This window comes from Martes martes, assembly GCF_963455335.1.
Source record: "Martes martes genome assembly, chromosome: 10".
In the NCBI taxonomy this organism is placed as follows: Eukaryota; Metazoa; Chordata; class Mammalia; order Carnivora; family Mustelidae; genus Martes; species Martes martes.
The window spans coordinates 68,943,729-68,964,345 of NC_137898.1; the positions used below are offsets into that span (position 1 = coordinate 68,943,729).

Here is a 20,617-nt window from a genome sequence, read left to right on the forward strand (position 1 = left end):
ATATATGTGGCCCTCTGTATCATCTTGATAGGGCTTAATAAAAACCAGTGTGTAAAAATATATGAATGAATTAAAAAATTATCAATACTGTTAACCTCTGACCATCTGTCTCAAGAAATCAAAGGCCAGGAGTTACTGTATTTAGTCTGAGATCACAACACTAACCACTGGTACAGTCCATAAAAATCAGATGTCATCGGCATTTGACAAAATAAAAAAACAAAATTCTAGTGAATGATAATAAGTGCCAAGCAGCAGGAGAATTAAACATATATTTATTATTTTGGGAAAGAGAACAAATACCATGCATACGAGCACACGAGGAAGCATCAGAGAGGACTGACATTAAAGTCGTTTTATTTGAAACGCTAAGAGTCTTAGTGCAGAAGTGATAGGTAGAGTGATTTCTTTTCTTATTATAGAATAAATGTAAAGGTCAGATGCAACAATATTGCCTGTGGTTTTAAAAGTGGGGGAATAACATTCTAAGGAATCAAAAGTTTTGTTAAAAGGGTAATCTATTTAGAGAAGATAAGTGGCTGTGTGGTAAAACTGACTTCAAAAGTGAGAGAAAACGTGTAAAACATCTTAAAGGTGAGAAGTAAAAAAAGTGACAAGACGTAAGTTTTCAAACAAATGTAGAATTAATCTTTACCTTTCTGTCTCCAAGGGACAGAGCTGTGAATAAAGCAAGAAATGTATAGGGAAATGTGCTTTGGCATAATTTTAAGAAAAAACAAATCTAAGGATAGCTAGGATCTAATGGGTAGCTTCCAGGAGGCATTAAATTGTCCATCCTTAGTGTGTTCTAGCAGAGGTGAGGGAGTACTTCACGTTGTTTTTCTGTGGATTCTGATGTACCAAATGAGTTGGAATAAGATAACATGTAAGAGAGATACTTTTCAATTCTGACTTATAAGAAGTACTTAGGGGGAAAAAAGGACCCAACATATATGTTATGAGGAAACTAAAAGAGTTTCATTTTAGGCCAGTTTGCTTACAGAACTATGAATGAATAACATATGGGAGAAATTTTCCTAAGGAGTGAGAGGAGGGAGTGGTGCAAATTGCTTTAGAAAGGAGAATAGCTATTTGGAGAAAAATATACAGTGCGGTACAGCTGGTAAATCACGGAATCTAAATTATTTGTACTTCCTTTGGGGGAGAAGAGTGGAAGAGGAGAAAGATAAAGATGATGTGAATGGAGGGCAATAAAGAGAAAAGGAAGTGGAAAGGAATGACAGAAGGAGAGCATTAATAAATATTGTTGGGTTGAAGCAAGATAATTGGTCCTTCGGGGTGGCTTCCGTGATTTTTTTTCTTATTCTTTTCCTCAGCATTATTTTTCTTTCAGAATATTATAAAATGAATCATTTTCTTTCATTTCCAGATTTAGTTTGGCAGTTGCCTTGGAAGTACTAATTATGTTTTCCTTACATAAGAGAGGAGAGACCTATTATTGTTGAAGGTTCTTTTTTTTTTTTTTTTTTTTTTTACAGGCTTTAAAACTCAGAATAGTTAAAGATTATTTCTCAGCTATTTTTGAAATCATTACATGTACAATGAATATCAAGAAAATGGTAATGGAACAATAGCAGGGTGCCTGGATAATCCTTTGACAGAATTATTTAGACTTTGAGGGTTTTATTTATTTATTTTTTAAAGAATTTTAAAATAAAGCTAGGAATTTAAACGGAACTTCAAGCAATCAACGCACAACATCTAGCTTGATATTACAACAGCAGCAGCTAAAGAAATGGCAAAAGAGTTGTCTACAGCCAAACCTTTACAGAACAATGAGTCAAAGGTCAAATGAGCCATTAATTTAGAATGAAAATGTCCTCTTCAGCTTTTTCCAATTTCATGCAATGTAAAAGATGGATATCATGGTGTATTTTATTCCTAAGTCAACTAACAATAAAGTCTATATTCTTGTGAGACATTGTTAGATATTATACCTCAATAATACTTTTCTGGTTCAGAAGACACAACATTATAAAAAACCAACTTTTACATCAAAGGCAAAAAAAAATTCAGAAAACACAAAAAATAGCCAACAACAACAAAAAAACGCAGAATGTCTCAAGAATGAAAATAGTAGTTCTCTTGCATAGTATAGGGCCTACTGCTAATAAAAGCATATTGCATACTTACAATTTGCCAAGAGGGTAGATCTTATGTTAATTGTTCTCACCACACACAAGCACAAAATAATAAAAACAGTAACAATAAGGGTGAGAAGAAACTTTGGAAAATGATGAATATATTTATAGCCTTAATAATGGTGATGGTTTCTTGGGTATATATTTAATACCCAAACCCATGGAGCTATATGTATTAAATACGTAAAGCTGTTTATATGTCAACCATACTACAATAAAATGGTAAAAAGAAAGAAAGAAAGAAAGAAAGAAAGAAAGAAAGAGAAAATGACTTCAGGTGGTAAAGAAGCCCACACTCTTCATTGCTACTTCGACTGAAGTCATAAATGCCACATTTTTTGCCCATTCAGTATGATCATACATTTTCTCCTGACAGAGTTCCTTCCTGAGTAGTGGTTATTGTCTTGGACATGGTAGGTGTTCATTATACTACTTGCTAAATAAAGGAATGAATGAATGAATGGTAACTAAAAAAATGAAGTAAAGAATTCACTGACAAATTCTAGAAACAAAAGAAAGATCATGCTTGGTGCTTATAAGCCTCAGTTCCTGGATTTGAAATGCAGTTCTGTCTACTGTTAACTATATCACTGTGGCCAAGTTAATAAACCTCTCTATACCTCAGTTCCTTTTTGCTTATATAAAACAGCTTGTTGTGAGAAATAAATTCATTACAAAAAAGCACTTTTAAAAATACATGGAATGTAGTAAATACTGAATAAATATTAGTTATCAAGATTATTATAAAGGTTTATTTAGGTAATTCAATACCAACATCATTGACAACTATGAAACTAGGTGAATGGGACCAAGGACAAGCTGTCTAAAGCACAGGGAAGTGGGCACAATGCACAGAAGTTCAACCTCTGAAGCTTGCATATGTCACAGAAATTACTATTGTGTTGAGAATATAAATTGACCTTTTCCAAACACTTCTCACTTGTGCTACAGATAACACTTCTTGCAGAGATTAGAGGCCATGTTTTACAAGGGCATACATAATATACTTCTCTTGAGAGCTCTCTTTTATTAATTTTCAGTATTTGATTATTATCCTGTCGGCTTGGTATAAAGCAGTAAATAGAGATAAAGTAGTTTTATTAAGTGCAATTCCAAATTTGTACTGCTTATGTCATGCCTTAATTTTGCTTTAGTTTATCCTAGAACTCCATGGCTTAGGAAGGGCAGCCATGTGTTGGTGTTAGTCATTGCTCAGGGTCATGAAGCATGTAGGCAGCTGGTAAATAAAATAGCTGTAACCCTGTCTGATGGGGGTGGGGGGGAAGGATCCATTTACACATGTGACAGAACTTAGATTATGAATTCTGGTAAATCGGGGACTGTTTATACTGTCTACACTGGTTGAACTAAGGACCACAGGGAGACACAGAAATGTACATATCAAAAAACCAGAGAACCCTTTGTTATGCAAAGCCCACCTCACTAGCAGTAGGCAAGTAACACTCTCTTGGGCTAATAGGTTACCTTGGAAAAATAACAATCTGTGTCTTGTTCTATCTGTGAAAACTAGTGAAAATTCAGATTTGTTTTTAAAATGCCAACAAACAGATACAATTGTACATGAACTTCTGAAATCTCCCACCAAAAAATCTGCTCTTCCTTTTTTTTTCCATTTCTGCCCGTGATGACTGTTATGAATTAAATGGCTGAAGTTCCACCACCCAATATGACTATACTTGCCGAAAGATTCTTTAGGAGGGAATTAAAATTATTAATTTAATGAGTTAAGGGTGAAGCCCTAATCCAATGGGACTGGTGACCAGTGGCCTCAATAAGAAGCGAGATCTCTCTTTCTCGCAGCCCAAGCACAGGTGGAAGACCATGTGAGGACACAACAAATAATATGGTTGACTGCAACCCAGGAGAGAGATCTCACCAGGAACTGAATGAGACAGAACCTGACCTTGAACTTCCCAGCTTCCAGAACTCTGAGAAAATAAATTTTTGTTGTGTAAGCCACCTAGTCTATGGTATTTTGTTATGACAGCCCGAACTGAGGCAGTCATACACTGGGAAATAAGAGCTTTATAAATACACACATAGTTTTGCATGAGTCACACTTACCATTAGCAGTCTGTCTCCTACTTGCAACCTTCCATCTTTTTGTGCAGCTCCTCCATCTATAATTTTAGTTACATAAATGCTGTTGTCTCCAGGAATGTGCTGGTTCCCCACACCTCCTGCAATACTGAAGCCTAAACCTATGGGAAAGAAAAAGAAAAGCTTTGTTGTTGTTGTTTTTTAAGAAAATGCAATTAGCCATATTTAAGCAGTCTAAAAAAATTATTCCTCAGTTTATTACAACAGTAATAATTCACAGTAATGATTCTACTTCAGTCGATTTTGTTAAGTATTTGAAGGTTTGTTGATTAATGCTAATGAGGCAAAGCTCTTGAAGTCAAGCCCATGTGGCCATTAGTTTTGTTATATTTCAAGACTGTCCACCTAACTGTTGCTCCCTAGCTAATTAGCAGATAATGGGTGATTGGCCAAATAGGGATCTGGCAAAAGGATGTGGAAGAATCCTCAGTGAGGTAGGCAAAGCACAAGTTCAGCCCTGCTCATGTGGAATTGATGAGCTCCTCTTTGTTGTTATTCTCCTAGCACCGAGAAGTATTGCAAATCATTTGGTAGAGACCTAGATACTCTTGACATTTCAGGATTAAAAGTACAGCTGTTAGAAAATTCCACAAATTCTCAGACAAGAGCCACAAGGAAGATACATGAGATATTTATGTAATAATTTCAGAGAGAAGGCAAAAAGAAACTAGATGCTTGTCCTTGATTTTTTCTCTGGCCACCTTGTCATATTTTCATATTTCTTCACACATATTAAGTGCTAGTGAGGTAGTAACACATGAGAAATGAATCGTCCCTGTACACAGTCTAAAGAAACAGTATTTTACCTTTATTAGTTTTATAACAAATCACAGAATGTCAAATTTTAAACATGGAAATTTTCTATTTTGAGAGACAAATTTATACTGTACTATAGCTTACAAAACTTTGTTTAAACTATGGAACGATAAGAAGTTATTAAAAACCATTATGGGGCCACTTTCAAAGAATGAGTGATAGACTCTTGCATGAAAAAATAAAAAGGTCTTTTTCAGGATATGATTGAATACACATTACATATAATACTTGTAGCCTATATATTAATTGAACTTCAAAACTGTAATTATTACCATACAAATTATTCAGAAAGATAAATATAAATCAAAGAATTTGTACTAAAGGCATAGGAAATTTCTATGACTTACTTAGCTGAAGAAATTTTTTTTTTTTTAAACAAACCATCCACTATGCTATCTTGTATTTTTGGAAAAAAAAAAAAAAGTACCTGTTTTGTGATAAAACAATCACAAAAATTTGGGACACTTTATATGACAATAATGAAAAGCACTTTAAAAAGCTCCATTTCACTATGCTTTTATTGATTAAATATTGAATGGGGCTTTTAATGGAATAAGTGATTAGATAATGGAAAAATAATGGCATAGTAAATTATAAAGTTACACCTCTGAAATTACATTTGAAATGAAATAATTTTTCTGTTAAATTAACTATAGTAGTTGTTAAAAATGCAAAATGGATTTAAATTGATAGGGCAATTAAAATAATTGTTATCTAATAGTCTACTAAAGTGGGTAATTATTCTTTATTGATGTTTTGACATCCCATAGATCTATAGATGTATCTATCTGCCTCAAATTTAAAGAATTTGTTTATCGAGCAAAAGATGACCAAGAGTAAATAAAATGCTCCCAATTGGCTTTTCCTATGAAATTTATGATGCATATCAGCTCATGCTTTTCTAAACTGTTATTTTACATTTATATATGATTATAGGGGAATTAAAAAAATACATTTACAAAAGTTTCATACCCACATGCTAGGATCAATCTACTGCATTTATAATAGTATAGAAGTCATTCCAAACTGTGGAAAGAAAAGGTTAAAACAAATCCAGGGACTCTGATTTACATCCACTATAATAATAGTAAATGCCACAGACTGACTGAGTTACAGAAGAGCTAAGGAAACAAATTACCACTGTAAATAAGGTTAAGTCCAACAAAGGGAATAACTATGTAGTTGACATTTGAAGTTGAAGACTGTACCAAGACAATGAAATCACTATACTGTAGACATAAATATATCAGCTATAAAGGAAATAATTTTTTCCGCCAGAGATTAGGTTAAAAACTAGTGACTCTGCTCAAGGTGAAACAAGCTATTTTTAGTAAGAATCCTCTGAAGGTACAGAATTGAAAATTGTCCCTGATTTCTCTTTGATGGAACATGGATACATTGAAAAGTAATCAGCATTTAATCAACACTCAGCCATATTCCAGAGGTTTAATTTAACATAAGTAAATATGCAGCTTATCTCTACAGCTAGAACACAAATTTATTTATAGGTGGGAGCATCCATCTGTGTTGTAAGACTAAATCTGTTCTCATTCATTCATTCACTCATGTATCCATCCATTCAACAAACATCTCTTGAGTACCTACTATGAATCATATAACCAGTTCTTGTCAACTGTGGTCAATATAATGTAAAAGAATTGACCAAAACACTACAGAAATACAAGTGAGTGTGGTTGAACCTGGCTGAGGCAATGTTCTAAGCCCAGACAGTGCCATTCATTTTGGGAAGACTACTCAATGAAGACAAATGTGGGCTAGAACTACCGGCAATCCAAAATTATCAGTTTGGAGGCACTGGGTATTCTCCAGATATATTTTGTTAAAGCAGGGGTGGGCTGCATACATTCTAGGACCACTCTATTCCCTTATTATGTAATATTCCCCCTCTTCATTCCATTCAAGACACAGCTGCAGTCTTGATACTTCTAGAACACAGTGGACATACTCCCACCTTCGGGCATTTAATCTAGCTGTTTCCTCTATCTGGAATTTCCATCCTTCAGGGTTTTGTTCAAATCTTAATTTCTCTAGGAGCCTGAATCTGACTTCCTTTTTAACACTGTCTCCTAACCATACATCCCACTTCCTTATCCCAAGCTACTTTTCATTTTACCTTAGCACTTATTTCCTCTTAACATATAAGTCACCCATGTATTTTATTTTTTTATTGTCTCTTTGATGAAAATATGAAGTCCGCGATACCAGGGATTTGTGTCATTTTCTGCTGTGCAACAGAACAAGACCAGTCATATAATGACCTCCTAATGATTCAAGGGATGAATGAACAATGAATGAACAAATGAATTTAAGAGGATGGAGAAAGTCACAGATCTCTGAGAAAACTTCTCCTTAAAGAGGAAGCTTGAGGTTTCATGAATGAGGGGCTGCTGCAAAAGTGAGCACTGTTAGCTGGAGTGACTAACTGGATGAGGCATTACTGGCCATGGGTCAACTCTGATCTCTGTCCTCAGTCTGCACAGAGATTATGCCAACCACTGGGCAGCAACGGGGCTAAAGCAGAGTCAGTTTCATGCCCTGGTTCCTCCATCTACTGACTCTGTCATTTGGAGCCACAATTGTCTCCTCTGTGATAAGGGAGTAAGTATATCCACGTTCTATAGTAATTAGCACATACCAGATGCTTGATAAGTAAGAATTCTCTGCTGTCAGTAAGCTCTCAAGTTGTCTTGAGAGAACGATACCTAAACAACTTGACATGATTCAACCCGCTAGAATGAGTCCTATAATGGTACTACTAGTGTTATACTAGCCTAGAGGGGAGCACGACTTCCTCTGAGAAGAATCAACAGACGGTTTAGCACTTGGGCTGAGTCTTCAAGGTTAAGCTAGAATCGATAACAGAGAAAGCACCTTTCAAACCAACACATCCTCCGGATTCCCGGTGACTAAAAGACTGAAGAGTCAGCTGCCCTGACTTACATTACACGATGCTCATAAAATCCCAGCTTCACCAGACTGGAAATTCAGACAGAAATGCTTGGCAAACACTCAAAACATGTACTTATGATAAACCAGAATGGTCCTCAATGGGATAAATATGATGAGTATTACAATTTAAAGGTAAGAAGCCTTACAAATAACAAAAACACTGCTTTTATGGAAGTGACCAATTTAGAGAACTGATCATCATTTTGAAAAGAAGTGTTTATGAATAAGAAATGGCCTGGAGCTCTCCGCCCCCTCCTCCCAAACTCAACTCAGCAGGGAGTCTGCTTATCTTTCTGTCTCTGCCTGTCCCCCCTTGCCTGGCCTGCTCTCTAGCTTTCTCTCAAATAAATAATCTTGGAAAGGAAAGGGAAAGGGGAAGGGAAGGGAAGGGGCCCTGGGGGTGGGGGTGGGAGGAAGAAATGGCTCTGGACCATCAGGTGATGGCGGACTAGTCAATTATAAAACACAGTGAAAAGAGTTGGTGGGTCTCAGCAAAAACACTGACCCTAATATGACCTACTGTAGAATGTTGACTATTGAGAATAGTCCTAAACATGTCTATGCCGTACCAGTAAGAAACAAAGCTGACACAGAAAAATATAAATACTAAAATTGCAAAGAGAAGTAAAATCAGTGGCTGTTTCAGTATCCTAGTAAGAAAAACAAAAAAAAACAAAACAAAAACACAGGTGAAAATTAAACACCTAATTCCTGAAGCAATTAAAAACTGATGTGTTTGACAAACACGTGACGAGCAAACAATTTCAGGATTACATCTATTGCACAAAGCTGGGTTCCTCTTTCTGTATTTCTTACATATCCCCAAACTGAAATTTCTCAGGTAAACACAGAACATGCAGGCATAAGAAAAGGAATGTCTGAACCTTGTTAAAACCTTTAAACTTTTTCCACACAAAACCTTTTCTTCATCCTATGAAATAGAACAGGAGAAGGAACAGATCACAGTTCACCCTTTCCCCTTGTTGCCTGCCTGTGGTGAGGAGCAGGTGTTACTGAGAGGTTGGGAACTAAAAGCAAAAAATCTTGGCAGCACAGACTGATATTGTGCTTGAGAAGCTCAGAATAAAAACTCAAATGCTTAAAAGAGTCGTATGATTACAGTGTTCCCATATATTTTTTGTGGCTGTAAAGAACAAAGCCCCATGATGTCTTATAACCATTCAATAATGGTTCAATTTCATTTTATGTGACTTTCCTAAGAGAACACATTTGGGGCTTCTCCAAACAATTCGCTATTATTAAGCAGGCTGCTTCTGTCAGAGTTGATCTAGGATCCCCGAGGTAAGGCGTTTTCTACTTTACAGAAAACACTAGGGTATTCTCTACATTCTGACTACATGTTTTTACTACAGGAACCAGAATCCAGCCCAACCCCTGGCCAGCCCTGTTTTAGAAAACACCCACTGGTACAGGCAATTTAACTTCATGTAAATGCATTTCAGTTAAAAAAAAACAACGTATAAAACTTTACCTGTGAGTCTGGCCCACACAGAGAGCTGATTGACATCTCTTCCTCTCCAGACAGAAAACTTTGCTTAAAAAACACCAGAAATGCACTTTTCATTTTAATTTGAAAGACTAATTAATCTCAAGGGGGCACTGTTGGTATGGTTAATTAAAAGCCAAGCCTTTATTTACTTACTCTCTGGATTCTCCCTGGGTCCAAAAGACAAAGTTTGGGGTTTAAAGAATGGGTTCATTTTAAAATTCCCATGGCACTGGGGGGTGCCCGGGTGGCTCAGTCAGTCAGGGATCCCACTCTTGCCTTGGGCTCAGGTCTTACCTTAGGGTCGGGAGTTTGAGCCCTGAGGCAGGTTTTGTGCTCAGCATGGAGTCCCGGGAGATTATACCTCGACCTCTGCCCCCCCACGCCCCTCAGGCGCGCATGCGTGCTCTCTAACTAACTAACTAAATAAAATCTTAAAAAAAAAAAAAATTCCCACAGCACTAACTAAGCATGCTCAATCCTAAAACTCTCTCACGGTGGCACCTGGGTAATGCAGTCTTTTGAGCGATTCACTCGGTCTCCTCTCTGGTCCTGGTCAGGGTGTGATGGGTGGGATGGAGCCCCAAACCGGGCTCTGTACTCCACACAGAGTTTGCTTGGGACTCTCTCTCTGCTCCTCCCCCTACTCTCTCTCTCAAATAAATAAATCTTTAAAAAAAGAAAAAAAATAATGTCTCCCAGATCACCCAATTAACTTATCACAGTCAATGTTCCAAACTTTTTCTCAGTGTACCTCATAATACCCATTCATTCTTTTAACACATCACTTTAGTGACTATTTTATTGTAAAAAGTCCCTATGTCTTATAGCTTTCTTCATTCATTTTTTTCTAACCTAAACCTTCCCTTCCACTCCAGAACTTCACTCATTATTTTTTTTCTTCCGTTTCTAAAATATTAAATCTCTTATCTTCAATGCTTTTCTTCTCTGGTTTTGACCATGCCTCTGCCCTATCCCAAAAATATCTTTTTTGAACTTCTCCCAGCCTCCTCTCTGTTAAGAGCTGAAGCTTTTAAACAGTTACCTATGGTTAATGTTAACCTTAAAAATAAGACTGCCAGTTATTTTATCAGCAAAAAGTGAGCTTACTTGGCAACAGAAGAAAATTACAATTTGGAACAAGGGAGCTATAGTAAAATTAGAGGCAATACTGGACATCAAAGAAGAGAAGCACTCTTTTATGGAGGAAAAAAGAAAGTTGGAAGGGCTGTTATAAACAAAAAGTCTACTCCAGTAAACTGGGAGTATAGTGGCTTTTTGCTGGCTGAGTTGCGAGTCTCACATTGGCTGGGCTGTTGTCAGGGTGAAGAGGAAAACATTTATTGCTTGTACTGGGGTGGTAAAGTAGTAGCTGAAGTCCTAAGGACTCGCAAGGTATGTCTTTCCTATTGGGTCTGCAATTGACCGTAACAAATAGGGCATGAGAGAGCTCCGCTTCTGTCTTCCCAACTCCAATTTAGCGGTTTTCCTTTATACCGACCGTTTCACATTACTATCTTCTCATCCCACACACCTTTCTCAATCTTTACCCATCTTGCTCCAGATACCACAATTTCATGTGGCATCTGCTGAGTTCAGTTATGTCCCATCAAAAGATTTGCTAAGCTCCTAAGCTCTGGTGCCTTTGAATGTGACTTTATTTGGAAACAGGGTCTTTGAAGATACTATCAATTTAAGATGGGGTTATTCTGAATATACTTTTCTAGTAAGAAGAGAAAATTTAGGCATAGAAACACAGGCACACAGGGAATAGTGCAGATGACAACAAAGGCAGAAGTTATGGTGATGCAGTTAGAAACAAAAAAATGCCAAGGATTGCCAGCAACCGCCAAACATTAAAAGAGAGACATGAAACAAACACTCAGAGCTCTCCAAAAGGAACAAATCTTGCTGAAACCTTGATCTCAGACTTTCAGGCTCCAGAACTTTGAGAGAATAAATTTCTGTTGTTTCAAGCCACACAGTTTGTGGTCATTTGTTACAGTGGCCACAGTAAACTAATACAGCATCCAGTCTTTATGGTCTGAGTGTTTGCCTACATGTCTCTCATTCTTTCCAATGGAAATCTTTTGTATGTAAGTATGTATGTATGAATGAATGTATGTAAATATGTATGTAGGTTGTCCTCTCCTACAATGAACATGAGTGAGGTAACTATGTACCAGTCCCAGCAGGCAAAGAGCCCAGCCAGTCATCCAGAATTTCCACCTGGGTGGCTCAGTCATTATGCGTCTGCCTTCAGCTCAGGTCATGATCTCAGAGTCCTGGGATAGAGGCCTGAGTTGGGCTCCCTCCTCAGCAGGAAGCTTCCTTCTCCCTCTCCCACTCCCCCTGCTTGTGTTCTCTCTCTCTCGCAGCCTCTCGCTCTGTGTCAAATAAATAAATAAATAAAATCTTAAAATTAAAAAAAAAAAAAAGCCTGCAAAATTCTGATGGGCCTTTGCTCTTTCTGTATTACATAGAACATTACTATTGCTTTTTCATTGCTACACGCACATTAGACTGCCCTGTTTCTTCTTTATTTCTCTTGCTACTTCTCTTGTTCTACTTAACTTTGTTTGATGGCTCTAAAACACTGATTCTCAGAATGAGATCCTACACCAGTGGTATTAGCATCATGTGGGAGCTTGTTGGATTTACAAAATTTGGGGCCCATGGCAGATATCCTAAACCAGAAACCCCAGGGATGCATGCTAAATTTGATGACCATTTCTCTAGAATAATAGTTATTCTCCAAAGCATACTCCACAGAATCTTATTCTATCTATAATCTCTTTCTCGTAGAGAACCCATTTCTTGTTTCAATTGTCACTGCTAGGTTGATAAATATCTACACTTCCTGTACCTCCATCACTGTTGGGAGCTGATTTGTCACCTTCAACTCAAAAGCTTGAAAGAATGCACTTATAACCTCCCTTCAAAACTGGCCTCCTTTCCTATCTTCTGTGTTTTCTAATGAGATTAATATTTCAGATTAAACTAGAAGCTCTTTAATGTTTGGCATCACACTTATTCACCACCAGATCCTAGGGATTCTTATGATATCTGGCAGAGAGTTATTGGAAGATTTTTTTTGTAATAAAGTATAATATAGTAGTTGTTATTATGTTTTATTGAAAGCCACTGTGAATATAAATATAAATGTAAATGTAAAACTCCCTCTCTATGGCTATTTCAGTAAATCAAGTGTTTATCTAATCATGCCTGCTTTATTGTAGAAGTCTCATGATCACATTCCCTGATTCTCATTTTTCCCTACCTGATTCTCCAATCTGTTTGGCAAATATTTTCCAGGTTATTTTTCCCTGAAATTCTATGTTCATCATGTTGCTCTATTATTTGAAATTGTCCATCACTGGTTATTTTCTATAAGAATTCTACATACCCCTCTTTTCTCACTATTTCTTATTTCTCTGCTACTAAGCTTCCCTCCATGCAAGCTGATCTTCCTGTAGTGTTTTTTTTTTTTTGTTTGTTTGTTTGTTTTTATTGTTAAGCCTGTTCCCCCTATCCGGAATGCCTTTCCAACCTTAATTTTCAAGAACACTCAAGTCTTTGACAACTCAAACCCATTACAGGAGTTCATTTTTAAGCTGAACCCCAGTAGAACCAATTATCTGTATCAGCCTTTCCACTTCTATTTAAATAGAATGAGCTAACTCATTCAACACACACTTACTGATTACTCATGTGCCAAGCACTAGTCCAAACATGGTGGTCACATAAGTGAATCAGAGTTCTATGGTTCTTTTCTAGTGTAGGGTCGAACAGGAAAAGAGACAATAAAAACCCAGTGGTAAGTGTTGATAGGAGAGGAACAAGGCCTATGGGCACACAGAGGTGGGTTGCCTATCTTGGGCTGGGGAGGGGTGTCAGAGAAGACTAACTATGTTCTGAGACCTGGAAGATGAAAGTGACCCAGGGTTAAAAAAAAAAAAAAAGATTTGGGGGAAAGAACATCTCTGCAGAGGGAAACGTGTATTCAAGGACACAGAGTTAAAGAAAACATGGCTTATTTGAGAAACTGAAAATAGCTCAGGTGAAAGCAAAAGTAGTCTTAGGCAAAATACAAGCTCTGGGGAGAAACTGTAACTTTTGTTCTCACCAATGTACACTCAGCTCCTGAACTGAACTTAATAAATAGTTTGGGATGAATTAATGACTAGAGACAACAGGACACTTCTCCACTGAATTAGAAGGGAAGAAGAAAAGGATGATGTAGATAAAGGTTAAGATTATAGGTTTAAAGGCAGGACACTAAGGAGTTTTCATCTTCAATTTACTCTGATAACAAGAAATTGGGGTTTTTTTAGTCAAGAAGGAAGGAAGTAGTGAGGTTAGAGATTTGAAGAAAGTACAGAAATTCGAAATGGCTCTTCTAGAAAATAGAAGGAATAATTGATTAGAGAAATACAGAAAAGTTGCAAGGAACTGCTGATTGTCTAGTTAGGGTTGAGTTACTATGAATTAATGATCGTACTATTTTAATACATATATTTTTTCCTTTAGCAATTCTTAGCAGTCTGAATATAAGCACAGAAAGTGTAAGCAGTTAGATTAAATAACTTTACAAAATAATCTTTTTTGTGCATTGATCTTCTCTCTTCAACTAAATTATATGATCCTAGAAAGCAGGAGTTATATAAAATAGACCATGTTGAGCATAGGTCTGGCATACAGTAATTGCACAATAAATCGTTTAATGACTGAATTGTTCAAAGACCAATGATTACATGGCATAGGTATATTTTTAAATGTAAAGCCTCTCACATTAACAGCTTTAGCTCAAGAAAAAAAGAGGTACCAGAATAATTCATATTGAGCATTTTTAGCATGCTAACAACCGTGTTGTATGCTAAAGAATTAATGGAGAGCACATCAGTGTCTATTGTGTTTGAACGAGCAATGAAAAAATAAAAATGAGAGACATATTTACTCTTTATTAACTCCAAGAATCATCAGCACTAACTTGCTTTCATCCTTACAAATGAAATAACCTGCTCCGATCACAGCTGACTGCTCATGGGATGGTATGACAGAATGCAATTAGATGCTTTCTTACTGGTTTACAGTCTGTTTTATTGTACTTGAAATGGAATATCCTTATGCTCCCATCATTGAAATATAACCTAAATGTTAGGGGCATTACCTCTGCCTATCAACTATATCTGTCTGTGTGGTTTTCCCAGGTTAATTCTAGCTGCCACTGCAAACCAAGGTCATTAACATTGACTTCTGAATAAAAGTCACCAAAATAACAGATTATTTAAGAGCTGTGAAAATTATCTCACATGTTGAAGATTGATGGGAATGTCCCAGCTGGCAGGGTTGTTGCTGGGGAAAGCAGACTGAAAAATCTGAAGGGTAACTGGATGGGTCTTATATTTCCATCTATGAAGTCTTTTATCCAGTAGCCCTTTCTCTGCAAAGTCCTTCCTAATCCCCACCCCTTTAAATGAAAAGTAAGCTCTCTCCATGACCATAGATAATATTATCTTCCAATGACACATTACTTTCCGCATTGAATTAAAGTATAGTTATTTATAGGAAGTTTTTATATTTATTTATTTTATTATTATTATTACTATTTTTTTTTGTTTTTATCTTATTTTATTTTAATTTTTTTAAAGATTTTATTTGACAGAGATCACAAGTAGGCAGAGAAGCAGGCAGAGGGAGAAGAGGAAGCAGGCTCCCTGCTGAGCAGAGAGCCCAATGCAGGGCTCAATCCCAGGACCCTGAGATCATGACCTGAGCCGAAAGCAGTGGCTTTAAACCACTGAGCCACCCAGGCACCTGATTTTATTATTATTTTTTAAAGATTTTATTTATTTATTTTAGAGAGAGAGACAGAGATAGTGATGAAGAGCAGGAGCAGGGAAGAGAGGGGAAAAGCAGGTTTCCTGCTGAGGGGGTAGCCCGAAGTAGGGTTCAATCCCAGGACCCTGGGATCATGACCCGAGCCAAAGGCAGATGCTTAACCCAGGCACTCTGAAAGCTTTGATATTTTTAACAGTGAATAGCTGATGTAACATGGACATCAACCAACCAGAGAAGGTATCTGCCATAAGCAAGTGCTGTGGTACTTACCACCTGTCAGCTCTGGTGTAAAAAAATTTTCATTTCCCACCCCCATGTTGACAGTTACCATTTTGGCGGTAGAGAGAATAATATTGCTTTTATTTATATTTTTCCAGGCATGTTATAAATAAAGTAGATACTCCAAAGCTAATGTTTAAAATCAATTAGTGAGGGCACCTAGGTGGCTCAGTTGGTTGAGCGACTGCCTTCGGCTCAGGTCGTGATCCTGGAATCCCGGAATCTAGTCCCGCATTGGGCTCCCAGCTCCATGGGGAGTCTGCTTCTCCTTCTGACCTTCTCCTCTCTCATGCTCTCTCTCACTCTCAAATAAGTAAGTAAATAAATAAAATCTTTAAAAAAAGTCAACCTTAAAAAAATAAAATTAATTAGTGAATTAAATAAAGATCACTGAATCCTTTTTTCCATAAAAATTGTTTAATAAACTATGCAGGAAAGGGTTCAGGCTGATAAAATAAACTGGTGAGTTATTTCATTCATTCACTTAAAAAAAAAAAATTCAGTTCCAACCTGTTTGAGTTTTCTAGGGCTGCCGGAACAAAGTGCTACACACTGTGTGACTTAACAGATATTTATTGTCTGACAACGCTGCAGGCCAGAAGTGAAGGTCAAGGCATCAGCAGGGGCGATTCCTCTTGAGGGCTATGGAGAAAAATCTGCTTCCTGGCTCTCTCCTAGCTACTGGTGGTTTGTTGGAGATCTTTGGCATTCCTTTGCTCGTGGATACATCCCCTAAATCTGTCTTCTTCTTCACATGATGGTTCCCCTGTGTGTATGTCTCTGTGTCCAACTTTCCTCTTTTTATAGGATATTAGTTATATTGGATGGGGGTCCACCATAATGACCTCATTCCAACTTGATCATCAGCAAAAACCTGATTTTCTGTTAAGGTCACATTCCCAGGTACTGGCAGCTAAGATTTCAAAATCTTTTAGGGGGACCCAATTCAACTCAGGACACTGGCACTGGGAAAGATAACTATGAAGAGCACACAGTTCCCATCCCCAAGGAGCTCACAGACCAGGATGGAAGGAATGACAAGTAAACAGGGCATAAACCAGTGCTTTAGAGGAATGGCAGATAGTAAAGTCAGGGAAAACTTTTTGGGAATAATGGTAGCTGAGCTGAGTCCTGTTAAATGGCTGGAAGAAGAGAGGCAGCGAGAGGAACTCTAACCAGAGGGAGGGAGTAGCTTATAGAAAAGTACATGCAGCTCTGATCATTACAGTCAAAGGAGCAAGTGGGTTAGGAGAAGATACTGAGAAGAGACCCTGGTGAGACAGAGACCCATAAAGGATTGGAGGTCATGTGTTAAGATGTCTGGACCCTGGGGGTGTGTGTGTGTCTGGGGGCTCAGCTGGTTTAAATGTCGGACTCTTGATTTCAGCTCAGGTCAGGATCTCATGGATCCTGAGATGGACTCCACACTCTGCGGAGAGTCTGCTTGTGATTCTTTCCCTCTGTCCCTCCCCCAGCTCTCTTGCGCTCTCTCTCTCTCCATCTTTTTCTCTCAAAAAAAAAAAAAAAATTCTGGACACTGTATTCGCAGTAATCGAAAGCCTTTGAGGAGTTTCAATTCCTGAATGACGTGAACAAGTTTGATCTCTTCTGAATTTTCCTCATTAGTCATGGCTGTGGCTTGAAAATACGTTCAACTGTATTCTCTGTGGTTGGGGGGATGTTCTATTTTTTATGATAAACTGTTAATTTGTTTTCTTGACAGATTTTGGTCTTTTTTTTTTTCTTCACTATGTTCAGTTATCACTCATTAAAATGTATTTTGGGGAAACTTTTTTTTTCTCAATCTTGTGTTCATGATCTAGTTTGAAACATATTAGCTTTTTTCTTGTTCCCTCTTCCCATTCCTGTTTGTCACAACCTACTCATAAAACCAAACTTTGAAATATAAAATTTAACATCAGTAGGCATTTGTAGTCTGCTAAGAATCTAAAGAGCTAACCCTAAATTTATAAATTCATTTATAAGCATATCATAATTTACCAAAGATTTCAAATGGGCATTTTCAGCCAATGTCTGGCTTCACTATTTCATTTGATCATCCTTAGGGGGCTCTTTGTAAAAGAGATAATTGGAAAATCTAGATTCAGCTTGGGTCCTAGGAAAGAGTAAGAGTTATGTAATTGAAATAATTACACAAGTACCTCTTTTTGCAAGGATATTTTGCTCACTATGAAACAGTAAAGGGCTTCCTATCACTCAGATTTAAAAAGTGGCTCATCATTATTTCCAGTGTTTATTGTATGATTTCAGACGTGCCAAAAAAAATCTTTGGAACCACTGAGTAACAGAGGTTGCCTTATTACATTATATATGACAAGTGCTAACATCTTCAATTATACAACAATTGAACGAGAGTACCTTTACTTTGTCATAAAATCTGTTTCATTGAAGCTAAGTATCTCTTATATCAAGTCCTCTACTCTTTACAACAATCTACTCTGTTACATATCCAGTTGTACAAAGCATGCAGCATGTGCCTTTGCTTTTAATCTTATACTTTCATGCAAATAGGTTTAATTTTCACAGAAAAATCCTGTTACATATTTGAATCTCTTTAAGGAGAAGAACAAACCAAGAGGCATCATGCTTCCTGATTTCAAGCTATTCTCTACAGTTGTAGTAATCAAACAGTATGGTACTGGCATAAAAACAGAAAAACAGATTAATGGAACAGAATTGAGATCCTAGAGATAAATCCAATCTAATTAAAAATGGGTAAAAGACCTGCATAAACATTTTCCCAAAGAAGATATACTGATGACCAAGAAGATATACATGAAAAGATGCTCCACATCAGTCCTTAGGGAAATGCAAACTAAAACCACAATAAGGTATCATCCTGTACCTTTTAGAATGGCCATCACCAAAGGACAAGAGATAACAAATGCTTACATGGATGTGGAGCAAAGGGAATCTCTGTATGCTCGTGGTAGGATTTTAAATTGGTACAGACAGTATGAAAATAGTAAGGAGAATCCTCAAAAAAAAAAAAACCTATCATTTGATCCAATAATTCCACTTCTGGGAATATGTCCATAAAAACACTAACTCAAAAAGATAGCTGCCACCCCCATGTTCATAGCAGCATTATATACAATTAGCTAAGACATGGAAACAATCTAAGTGGCTAGTGATGATGAACAAATAAAGAAGTGGTGGTATATATAGTGATAATATAGTGGATATATATATATAGTGATAATATAGTGGATATATATATTATATATATATAAAATGGTATATTATCATAGCCATGAAATATTATTCAACCATGCAAAAACAATGAAATTCTGTCATTTGCAACAACATGAAAAACCTTGAGGATATTATTCTAGGTGAAATAAGTTAGAGAAAGACAAATACCATATTATCTTACTTTTATGTGGAATCTGAAAAACAAAACAAAACACATAGAAAAAGATACAGATTTATGGTTACCAGAGGCAAGGGGGTTGATGGAGGGTTAATTGGAGGAAGGTGATCAAAAGGTAAAAACTTCCAGTTCCAAGATAATTAAGTACAAGGGACATAATGTAATGTACATCATGGTGATTATAGTTAACATTATTGTATGATATATAGGAAAAGCTCTTAAGAGAGCATATCCTAAGAGTTTTCATCACAAGGGAAAACAAGGGTTTTTTTTGTTTTGTTTTGTTTTTTCTTTATCTAAATAAGATGATGGATGTTAACTAAACTTACTGCACTAATCATTCCACAGTATGTTTACTTCAAACCATTATGCTGCAAACCTTAAATTTTTACAGCGATATGTGTCAGCTACATCTTCATAAAACTAGAAAAAAAGACATGCCATGATAAAATAGCAAATGGATTTTTAGAACAATTCACTTACTCTCAATAGGTCTGCTTCCTAATACAGAAGATGGATATAATAATACATGCCATGGCTTTTGTGTGGTGTACCAGATTACTGGCACAAACCTTGGTTCTATCATGTAAAAGCTGTGTGACTTTGTAACAAGTTGTTTAGCTACTCCCAGCATCAGTTTTATCAGGGGGATAATGGTTACCTCATAACATGACAATGAAAATTAATTATGATAATTTATGAGAAGAAACCACACAGTGTATGTATTAATATTCAAAGAATATCCATTTCCTTTGTGTGTCCTTCTCAAGATGGTAATGAATGCCTAATGTGGTAATACTTCCTTATAAACTGTAAATCACTTATATTTATATAGACTTTATATATTATTAATATACAAAGAATGATAAAAAAACTAGAATATAAAATGAACTATCAGACACAAAACTCTGAGATCATTTGTCACTCACAATGACTTGTATTTTATTTCTCAAGCTCTCTTAAAATATTGTCATTCATCATTAAAACTGGGCTTATCCCATGGAGGAAAATGAGATTATAGATCTGGGTTCTAGTATTTTACTCTTATATTACCTTCTTAGTGAATCCTCTTCACTTACTCTACACTTGATTAAGTGTGAGTTTTTAACTTTATCAGGGTTTACATGTACATAATATGAAATTTAATTAATAATGTCTATACATTTGGAATTCTGTTGGCATTGGCTGAAAAACTCCAAAGGTATAGAAACTATAAATATATCTCAATGACTGACACAACTACTTTGTATCTTTTAGAGTTGAAGGTTCAGTCCATTTTTAGGCAGCCATGGGCAGATGGAGATTTAATAAGGATTTGGTTTAATCACTGCTCTAGAACATTCTTCATCTCCAAAGGATCATCAAATACTTTTTATAAGTACATTGGAGAAAATTAGACAAACAGCAACATAATGTGATCAGAGCTTTAAAAAAATTATTTGTTTGTTTTTAAAGATTTTATTTATTTATTTGACACAGAGAGGGAGCACAATCAGGACTGCCAAGGGGAGAGGCAGAAGCAGGCTA

At 36.5% G+C, this 20,617-nt stretch overlaps 1 protein-coding gene across 7 annotated transcripts in view; it reads right to left on the bottom strand.

Moving 5' to 3' along the window:
• The window catches only part of DLG2 (discs large MAGUK scaffold protein 2), a gene marked incomplete at its 5' end in the record, with an annotated part of 887,937 nt that overhangs the window by 483,125 nt on the left and 384,195 nt on the right, over positions 1–20,617 (bottom strand). For 5 of the 7 annotated variants that reach the window (XM_080815305.1, XM_080815304.1, XM_080815303.1 and 2 more), the window contains one exon: positions 4,248–4,384. In XM_080815305.1, coding sequence (XP_080671431.1) covers positions 4,248–4,384 — 137 coding nt within the window. Of the gene's footprint in view, positions 1–4,247; positions 4,385–9,561; positions 9,661–9,873; positions 9,934–20,617 lie in introns of those variants that run through there. The other 2 variants (XM_080815307.1, XM_080815306.1) reach the window with 2 other exon arrangements.